This window comes from Diplotaxodon limnothrissa, linkage group LG15, assembly GCF_057381915.1.
Source record: "Diplotaxodon limnothrissa isolate DT_005_m linkage group LG15, D_limnothrissa_male_GT1.1, whole genome shotgun sequence".
Taxonomy (NCBI): Eukaryota; Metazoa; Chordata; class Actinopteri; order Cichliformes; family Cichlidae; genus Diplotaxodon; species Diplotaxodon limnothrissa.
The window spans coordinates 13,273-23,709 of NC_140610.1; the positions used below are offsets into that span (position 1 = coordinate 13,273).

The 10,437-nt window shown below is 44.6% G+C and overlaps 1 protein-coding gene across 1 annotated transcript in view; it reads left to right on the forward strand.

Moving 5' to 3' along the window:
• The first annotated feature begins 9,157 nt into the window (after positions 1-9,157).
• LOC146616728 (thrombomodulin-like) overlaps positions 9,158-10,437 on the forward strand; it is a 1,398-nt gene continuing 118 nt past the window's right edge. Inside the window, exon 1 of the mRNA XM_085372831.1 lies at positions 9,158-10,421. Within this exon, the coding sequence (XP_085228957.1) occupies positions 9,158-10,421 (1,264 nt within the window). The remainder of the gene's footprint in view (positions 10,422-10,437) is intronic.

Sequence of the window (10,437 nt, forward strand, 5' to 3'; positions counted from 1 at the left end):
CAGGAGCCACGATAGAAAACGTTCGGTCTCCTCTCAGTTTCAACCGTGATTTGGGGGCTGAGAGCCACAGCTGCTCAGCTGACCGGAGCGAACGAGTGGGGACATAGGGCTTCAGCAAATCAGACAGATACGCAGGTGCCAGACCATTTAAAGATTTAAAAACCAATAAAAGAACTTTAAAATGAATCCTAAATTCAATTGGAAGCCAGTGCAGGGAGGCCAGGACCGGAGTAATGTGCTCAAATTTCCTTTCACCAGATAAAAACCGTGCCGCAGCATTCTGGACTAGTTGCAGGCGTGTCAGAGTGCCCAGTCCAACCCCTATTAAAAGGGAGTTACAATAATCCAAGCGTGAGGTTATAAAAGCGTGGATACCAGTCTCCAAGTCACGCCTTGAAAGAAAAGGTTTAACCTTCGACAGACGCCTGAGTTGATAGAATGATGATTTCACCACCGCATTCACGTGGCCATCAAAGGTAAGTGCAGAGTCGATTTTTAACCCAAGATTGGTAATCGAGCTCTTCAGGTGAGGGGTCAGAGCAGCAAGGTCATCATCAGGGATATCAGAGGAACGATTCGGGCCGAACAGAATTGCTTCCGTTTTACGTTCATTAAAATTTAAAGTTTTGAGCCATCCATGACTTAACATCACTAAGGCAATCAAGCAGGAGTCTAAGTGGGGAAGTATCAGAATGACTGAAAGGAAAATAAAGTTGGCAATCATCAGCATATAGATGAAATGAAACTTTATGTTTACGAAAGATCGCACCCAGTGGCAGGAGATGAAAACAGTAATGGCCCAAGAATAGATCCCTGTGGGACACCCCATGGCAGAGGGGCCACAGAGGACGTTGACGAGCCCAGCTTAACACAGAAGCTCCTGTTTGACAAATATGATTTTATCCACAGGAGTGCAAAGCCAGAAATGCCCACACAATGCTGTAAACGAGAGATCAGCAGGTCGTGATCCACTGTGTCAAATGCAGCAGTCATATCTAGTAAAATGATACGACCAAGACAAAAACTGTGGTATTTTGTTAATATAATGATAAACACGAATTCACTGTGCAACTTTATTAGCAGCATCCTCCTGAAATGCACCAACAACACTGACAGTAACATCCTCCTCTCTGTCCCTTAATGCTCTCTGGTCGCTATGGTAACACATAAATATTTCTTTCAAAATAAGACGCACAACTACAACACGGGAACGACCCAGGGAAACCGATTTAACCATAACAACCCCGAAAACCATAAATTTCACACCCGAATTCCAGAAGAACTCAAAGAATGAGTTTTGATAAAATCCATTAAGATTTACTTCATACCCACTTGAGGTCTTTAAGGCCAGTTTGATGATTGACTGGTGCTTTACACGTGTGGTGTGTCAACATAGAAAGCACTGAATCAAGATTTAAAATATCATATTTGACCTGTGACCTCTCATTCAGTGTCAGCAGATTAATCCTAATACCTTAGGTATTGTCACTTTGACCTTAAGATAATATAATATCTTGGTAGAGCCATTTAAAACTATGTTTCTTGTTGCCGTTATTTGCATTGACAGCACGCAGACGTAAGGGGGAATGATGTATGTGGATCTTAAATATCACATTATAGTTTGCATCCAAATATCATGAGCATATTTGACCCCTAACCTCACTTTTCCATTTCTCCAAAATACATTACATATTTAGAAATAACTAACTAATGTTTCTTTAACTAACTAGCCTAGTTAGTTGGAAATACACTGTAATATTAAACTGGATTATTAGTTTAAGTTTTTCATGTCCAGTTGTTTGCAAATCAGTTCCTGTGATTCATTACCTTCTCCTACATACTGTTCATTTGCAAAATACAACACTATTCCCTTAAAAGGAAAAACTGCACAGACACTGAGCTCGTAGTATCCAGGGACTGTTTTTTTCACCCCAGCCCTCGCCCCCATCACCCTCTCACCCCCTCAGGCATGCTCGTACCCATTAGTGCCTGTACCTATGTATGACCCTCTGTACCAGGCACTTGTTTGATCTGCACACCGTCGAGGTGGACGATCATTGGTGAGCCGTCGGTGGTCAGGACTTTGGTCTTCTCGGCGTTAACCTTGAGGCCGTACAGTTTGGAGTAGAAAGTGGCATCATCAGTGGAGATACGCTCCAGAATTGGGCAGGCGGCGGCAGCATTCGCTTCCCTGCGCTGGTGCGTCTGGAAGAAGAATAACATCTCATTGGCGACAAAGATCCGCCTTTACCGAACCCTGATCCTGCCCATTCTACTTTACGGCGCGGAGACGTGGACAATGCTCAAACACGACCTGAGCAAGCTCGAAGTTTTCCAAATGCGTTGCCTTAGATGCATTCTCGGCGTTTCCCTTCGCGACCGTCATTTGAATGACACCATCCTCACCAGCTGCGGCAGCCAACCGACGATCGGCGACCTAATCCAGCACCGTTGGTTTGGCCACATTTGTCGAATGGACCCGAGCCACTACCCCCATGGCCTACTCTGGTTGACCCCCCCCACCAATTGGAGGGTGCATCAAAATGCATCAAAGAAGACATGGATGAAACAAATCCAGGATGATTTGAAGGCCCTTCGACTTGACCTCGAGCAGGCAAGAACCATCGCCTTAGATCGAAAAGCGTGGAAGATAATCGTTGGTCAAGCAAAAGAACCTGCGGCACCTACAGCAGCGTACTGGTTGCGCGGCAGACCACCGCCGCTGGTCGCCTGCTAAGGACAAGAAGAAGAAGAAGAAGAAGAAGTACCAGGCACTTTTCTAGTTCTCATGTGCTACCACCTTCTGGGAGGTAACGACTCCTCCTAGGGAGCAGGATTTACGGGATGAGCACAGGTTTACCTGACAGGTACCTGTCTGTGGGTTTTTTTACTATTTTTTTACTATTTACTATTTTCCTGAAATACCGACACATCAAACCTCAAATACACATCGTATCCAACCATGTTGGGCTTCCCTAACTTCACATCCGCCTCCGAAGCTCTAGGTAGACTGCAGGTAGTCTAGAGACTGTGGAGACTGAATTTAAGTTATGATATCAAGGCGTCTGTGGGTAGGTGTATACCGTTACATACAGTTATGGTAGGGTCACACTGAGTTTAGATTCTGGTGAGGAAGGGTTGGGGTATTAATGGAACACATTGTCTGTCTACAAAAACTGGAAACTGTTCCACACAGTTGTCTGTCCAGACTTGGATCAGCCCGGATGCTGTTTATGGGTTAGCCTCACCGGTTCTGAGCTGCGTCGTGTTGAAGCAGATGGTTTCAACGGGCCGTGTGATGATTTTATTTCTCTCAGTGTCTCTAAAGACAGGGAAAGTTTAACCGGAGGTCTTCATTGGACAGAAAGTATGCTGTGGTTTAAGGACTTGTTCTTTTATACAGTGGGGGTACTGGAGACCACTGTGATGTCTGTTTAGCGAGATTGATGAGGTCATCAAGAGAGACAGCATCAACGCTGTTTATATAATGGATCTGTCTGAGGATACAATAATTATAAGTGTAACAGGTCGCCTGCTATAAAACAACACAAGAGTAGAGGCTAGAAAGCAGCACCATGATGAATATTAAGTTGACTGCATATTGCTTTCCCACACACTTTGTAATATTCCATCACATTATGGCTTGTTTTCCTGCACTCCTCCGACAGGATGAAGAAGCTGACCTGGACATTTGACCGGCAGTGGGGAGCAGAAAGTCTGTCGCTGCCATCAGGAAACAAACAAGGCCTTAACGGTGCAGTTAAGGCCAAACTGCTCTCGCTAGTTTTAAATAGACTACTGGGCAGAGCAGCAATGGAAGAAGTGCTCACTTAATGAAAACTTTAGTACCACACACCATTCAGCAGTACAGTTTCTTATATTACTGGATGGATGCATCTAGAAGTGCATGAATGCTAATCTCTAACAATTTCAGACAGAAATGTCTTGAACTTTTGCAATGAGGGAATCAGGTTTTATTTATTAGACCCTGGATACACTGATGAACGTCCCTTTAATGTTGCAGCTGGTAAAGGTGGAGCTAAAGTATTGACTCAATACTGTGTAGTGCAGTGGCGGATCTAAGAGACTTTACATGGGGGGCAAAGGAGGGGCAAGAGGTCTAGGCACGATGGCACATACCTCTTCAGAGAAGTATGTGAAAATCCCCTACATGTAAATGGAGTCATCAAAATATCCACAAAATACTTAAAAATGATTTGTTGTATCATAACCAATTGGTTATCATGATCTGTCTATGATTTTCTTCCAGTGCATCACAGAATCATCCTGATAACACCATTATTATGGGAGATATATTGAGATGGAGCTGTATCGTGATTGTAATTATATGGGATTTAATATATGGGAATTACATAGAATATGGAAAACACCGACCTGTGAGCAGGACATTGGTCAACAAGGACAAACTGAAATGGTCAGACTGAGAAAACAAAATCAAAGCCAAGAGCTCCCTTTGATTGAGACAAAACAAAACAGGTTTCGGGCCATATCAGCTATCAACAGGGCTGAGTTCCCTGATTTTTCAAAGCTGACGGAGCGCCTACCTCTTGTTGGACTAAATGCCTGCTGCCCACTGCTGGCAAAGGTCAGCATCTGTGAATTAAATGTCCAGAACTTCAATGAAAATACTCCACAGGTTTTAATTTTTTTTCCTATGGTGTGAACAAAGAAGTTTGGTCACGTCCCCTCCACCCATCCCACCACACCCCTTTCACAGGGGAAATAAGGAGCCGCTGAAATAGCATTATGCTTACAACCTCTGTGGATTGCACATAGTTTTATAATGTGTCATATACTCCTCCTGCTGTCAGAACGATAAGTCAGAGCTCATGTTTCCACATTGATTTCCTCATAACTCTAAACTGTCCTGCACTGATATATATATCATCCATATTTGCATCAGCTAAATCACTCTGCATCGCTTCAGTGGGGGCATCATTCTAATCCCTGTGACTGATACTCCACCTAGAAACCAAGCAGCTCAACCAACAACATAGCGCATACATGTAATGCAGTCACATTTTGTTTCTGCATCCTGTCACAGTATGGGAAGTTTATTCAACCCTCCTGTTCCTATTTCCTCTGCAAGCACCATCCACTCTAAGGAAAAGCCTGCCTATCTGAGGGAATACCAGCTTACGACTGATGACTGATTTATTCTGACCATAAATAAGACAATTGCCTCTCAGCCTCTGAGGCTATTCTTGAACCTAAGGGTGTTCTCCTGGCTTCAAGGTGCATGAGTCAGTGTCTCTCCTGGAAGGTTTTTTTAAAGAGTATTCAATTGAATTCAATTCAATTTTATTTACACAGCGCCAAATCACAACATAAGTCGCCTCAAGGCGCTTCATAGATACAGAGAAAAACCCAACAATCATATGACCCCCTATGAGCAAGCACTTTGGCAACAGTGGGAAGGAAAAACTCCCTTTTAACAGGAAGAAACCTCCGACAGAACCAGGCTCAGGGAGGGGCGGGGCCATCTGCTGCAACCGGTTGGGGTGAGAGAAGGAAGACAGGATAAAGACATGCTGTGGAAGAGAGACAGAGGTTAATAACAGGTATGATCCAATGCAGAGAGGTCTGTTAACACATAGTGAGTGAGAAAGGTGACTGGAAAGGAAAAACTCAATGCATCATGGGAATCCCCCGGCAGCCTACGTCTATTGCAGCATAACTAAGGGAGGATTCAGGGTCACCTGGTCCAGCCCTAACTATATGCTTTAGCAAAAAGGAAAGTTTGAAGCCTAATCTTGAAAGTAGAGATAGTGTCTGTCTCCTGAATCCAAACTGGAAGCTGGTTCCACAGAAGAGGGGCCTGAAAACTGAAGGCTCTGCCTCCCATTCTACTTTTAAATACTCTAGGAACAACAAGTAGGCCTGCAGAGCGAGAGCGAAGTGCTCTAATAGGGTGATATGGTACTACAAGGTCATTAAGATAAGATGGGGCCTGATTGTTTAAGACCTTGTATGTGAGGAGCAGGATTTTGAATTCTGGATTTAACAGGAAGCCAAAACAGGAGAAATATGCTCTCTCTTTCTAGTCCCTGTCAGGACTCTTGCTGCAGCATTTTGGATCAGCTGAAGGCTTTTCAGTGAGTTTTTAGGACTTCCTGATAATAATGAATTACAGTCGTCCAGCCTGGAAGTAATAAATGCATGAACTAGTTTTTCAGCGTCACTCTGAGACAGGATATTTCTAATTTTAGAGATGTTGCACAAATGGAAGAAAGCAGTCTTACATATTTGTTTAATATGTGCATTGAAGGACATGTCCTGGTCAAAAATGACTCCAAGGTTCCTCACAGTGTTACTGGAGGCCAAGGTAATGCCATCCAGAGTAAGAATCTGGTTAGATACCATATTTCTAAGCTTTTCAGGGCCGAGTACAATAACCTCAGTTTTATCTGAATTAAGAAGCAGAAAGTTAGCGGCCATCCAGGTCTTTATGTCTTTAAGACATTCCTGCAGTTTAACTCATTGGTGTGTGTTATCTGGCTTCATGGACAGATAGAGCTGGGTGTCATCAGCATAGCAGTGTAAATGTATGCTATGTCTTCTAATGATGCTGCCTAAGGGAAGCATGTATAGTGTAAACAGAATTGGTCCTAGCACTGAACCCTGTGGAACTCCATAATTAACCGCTAACTTTCTGCTTCTTAATTCAGATCAAACTGAGGTTATTGTACTCGGCCCTGAAGAGCTTAGAAATATGGTATCTAAGCAGATTCTTACTCTGGATGGCATTACCTTGGCCTCCAGTAACGCTGTGAGGAACCTTGGAGTCATTTTTGACCAGGACATGTCCAGGTGACCCTGAATCCTCCCTTAGTTATGCTGCAATAGACATAGGCTGCCGGGGGATTCCCATGATGCATTGAGTTTTTCCTTTCCAGTCACCTTTCTCACTCACTATGTATTAACAGACCTCTCTGCATTGAATCATATCTGTTATTAACCTCTGTCTCTCTTCCACAGCATGTCTTTATCCTGTCTTCCTTCTCTCACCCCAACCGGTCGCAGCAGATGGCCGCCCCTCCCTGAGCCTGGTTCTGCCGGAGGTTTCTTCCTGTTAAAAGGGAGTTTTTCCTTCCCACTGTTGCCAAAGTGCTTGCTCATAGGGGGTCATATGATTGTTGGGTTTTTCTCTGTATCTATGAAGCGCCTTGAGGCGACTTATGTTGTGATTTGGCGCTATATAAATAAAATTGAATTGAATTGAATTGTATATAATAACATCTTATAAAAAAACTAAGTTTGGATATTTACCATTAAATATCGTGGCGATTGTGGCTCAAAGAGTTGGGTGTTCGTCTTGTAACCGGAAGGTTGCCGGTTCGAGCCCCGGACAGTCTCGGTCGTTGTGTCCTTGGGCAAGACACTTCACCCATTGCCTACTGGTGGTGGTCAGAGGGCCCGGTGGCGCGATATGGCAGCCTCGCCTCTGTCAGTGCGACCCAGGGTGGCTGTGGCTACAATGTAGCTGCCATCACCAGTGTGTGAATATGTGTGTAAAGCGCTTTGGGGCCCTTAGGGACTAGTAAAGCGCTATACAAAATACAGGACATTTACTTCACCTACCGCCTACTGGTGATGGCCAGAGGGGCCGATGGCGTGATATGGCAGCCTCGCCCCAGAGCAGCTGTGGCTACAACTGTAGCTGCCTCCACCAGTGTGTGACTGTGAGAGTGAATGAATAGTGGAATTGTAAAGCGCTTTGAGGGCCCTGAAAAGCGCCATATAAATCCAATCCATTATTATTATTATTATAAAATAGTTAAAGATCAGTTTATAAAGAAGTATCAATTATGTTGTTTTCTTTACATATTTATAAATATTTATTAAACTGACAGTATACTCAAAGCAGATGGAGGTAGATAAGGCTAATGCTTTTTCATTGGAAAACTGTCAACTTTTTTTTTCATGTGAATGTGATGGCCTTCTTTGAATTAATATTCATTTGTTTTTTATGTGTATTAAAACTTGTTACTTATATGTTGGAAATACAGATTTGATTGATTGATTGATTGATTGATTGATTGATTGATTGATTGATTGATTCTTCTTTCAGACGAACCAAATTCTGACAGCTGGATGTCTGTTACTGAAAAAAATCAGATAATGTGGGGGTGGCTGCGTTTCAGTCTGAGGTGGTCACGGCCACCTTCAGCTCTGGCCCTGTTCCTGTAGGAAATATCTGCTTCTTTAACAGCTACATGTACAACCACCAAGTCACTATTTTTTTTCTGTGCTACACTGTATGAGCCTCCTGTGTTGGAAGACCAGCTGCTGATGGGGTCTGCGATGACGCAGAAGCAGAAAAGTAAAGTAAAATATAATAATTAAGATTTGAATAACAATACTGTTTATCATTTACACTAATAAATCTCTATTTATCCTGAGTAAATAGCGTTTGAATGACTCATGTTGATTATAAGCCTTAATTCCATCGGTTCGTTTAGATTTCTTCAAATATATCGTGTTAAAATATTTAAGAACAATTTGCAATCAGCCTTTCTAAGACGCTTATTTTATTTTATTTTATTTTATTTTATTTTATTTTATTGATTGGTAAGGTACTGAGCCCAGGATCTCTTTATTTCGAACTTTTCTCTTGTTTTTTTGCCTTGGTACTTACTTTAACTGCCTCCACCTAAAGAATTCTTATTTAGATATCACACAATCATTTAAAATACAAACATGGCATTTTACGTTAAATTCAACATGCGTAATCGCAAATACAACATGTGATGTCCGTTTCTGAGGGGCAGATTTTCGAGTCGTTTCAGAGATTTAAACTTCCCGTTTTTGTACAAATCGAGAGAGAGAAGAGTCACCGGTGGGAGGAGAGTGCGGGGTTTAATTCACCTTATTCAAAGTTCGTGAGCGCGTGTTTTGATGGGCAAGCCTTTTGGAGAGCGTGGGGGCTGCGCAATCAGACGGACCCGACTGAACTTCCTTCCTCGCCTGGACCTGAGGGGAGGAAAAAAACGAAGGAGACGAGAAAAAAAGAGGTCGACGCTTTTATAAATGGGGACTATGCTCAGCTTTCAGCCGCTGTATCAGCTTCAGGTCGTCAAACACAGACGTTCACGCCACCGGAGTCACAATCGGAGGCCTTTTTAAGATCGGCACCATGATTCCGAGAATGCTTCTTTTCTCTCTGCTTTTCCTCTGCGGGCTGCAGGAAGCTCTCCTCTCTCCGCTCGTACGTTGTTCCAAGAATGCATTTTGTGCTTTCGACGTTCCCGTGGATCTTCGAGGCGCCAAAGAAACGTGTGAGAAATATTTTGGAAGCTTATATCAGTTCAACTCCAAGGAAGAACTTGGTGATTTAACGACTCTAACCAGACTCAGCGGTAAATACTGGCTCCAGAGCAGCGACGAGACGGGTCCGAACTGCCCCGTGGTCTCCATGATGGAGGAACAGGGCGCCACAGTGGTGAGGGTTCCGTGTCAAGACCAAAAGCTGGACGGATTTTTCTGCCAGATGACCGCGTATTGCAGTCCGTTGAATGCGTCGCCAGGCACAGCTGTGAACTACACCTTAGAGACCTTTAAGTTCGGTTATTCGGAGGTTTTTCCACTGGGAACCACGGCTGAAGAACGAAAGCTCGGTGGTAAATATCCAGACTCGAAGCACTTGTGCTACGACAAGTGGCTGAAAGCTCCGTGGAAATGTGAGGTGATGGGTGGAGGCTGCGAGCACGAGTGCGATTCTTCAGTACCCGGCTGCGTCTGTCCCACCGGGCTCGTCCTCCATCGTAATAACGTCTCTTGCTCCACGGGCCCGTGCACAGAGTGCGCGCAAGGATCCCAGCGGGAGGGTGACAGCTTCCAGTGCAAGTGCAACAAAGGCCACGACCTGGGACAGGGGGGGAAGAGCTCCGTGGAGGCGGATGAATGTAAGGCATGCACAGCTGATCAGATGTGTGTGAGTACGCGCGAGGGCCATGAGTGCAGGTGCAGATTTCGCGGCTTCGTTTTGGAGGAGGGAGAGTGCCTAAATCTAACGATCTGTAAATCCTGCGAGCACGACTGCGCTAAAGTCAACGGGGAGTACCGGTGTGTGTGCCGGCGCGACTACATGGTGTCACCGTCAGACCCCACCAAGTGTACGCTGAACTGCACCGAGAGGGACTGCAGATGCAGCTCATCGGTAGGCTGCGAATGCCTCGATGGCTACGTTATAGACACCGTGAACGGCACAGACTTTTGCACAGATATAGACGAATGCAAGGCTCAGCGTATGTGTGACCACGTGTGTGAAAACTTCTTCGGTGGTTACAGGTGTCGCTGCCGCGAAGGCTTCCAGCTGCGGGACAATGGCAAGTGCGTGAGCCTGTCCGAGGAAGAAGACGATGGCTCAGGCTCTCCCTCTCTGAGCGTCACATCAACCGGTGAGCCGACCAGCGC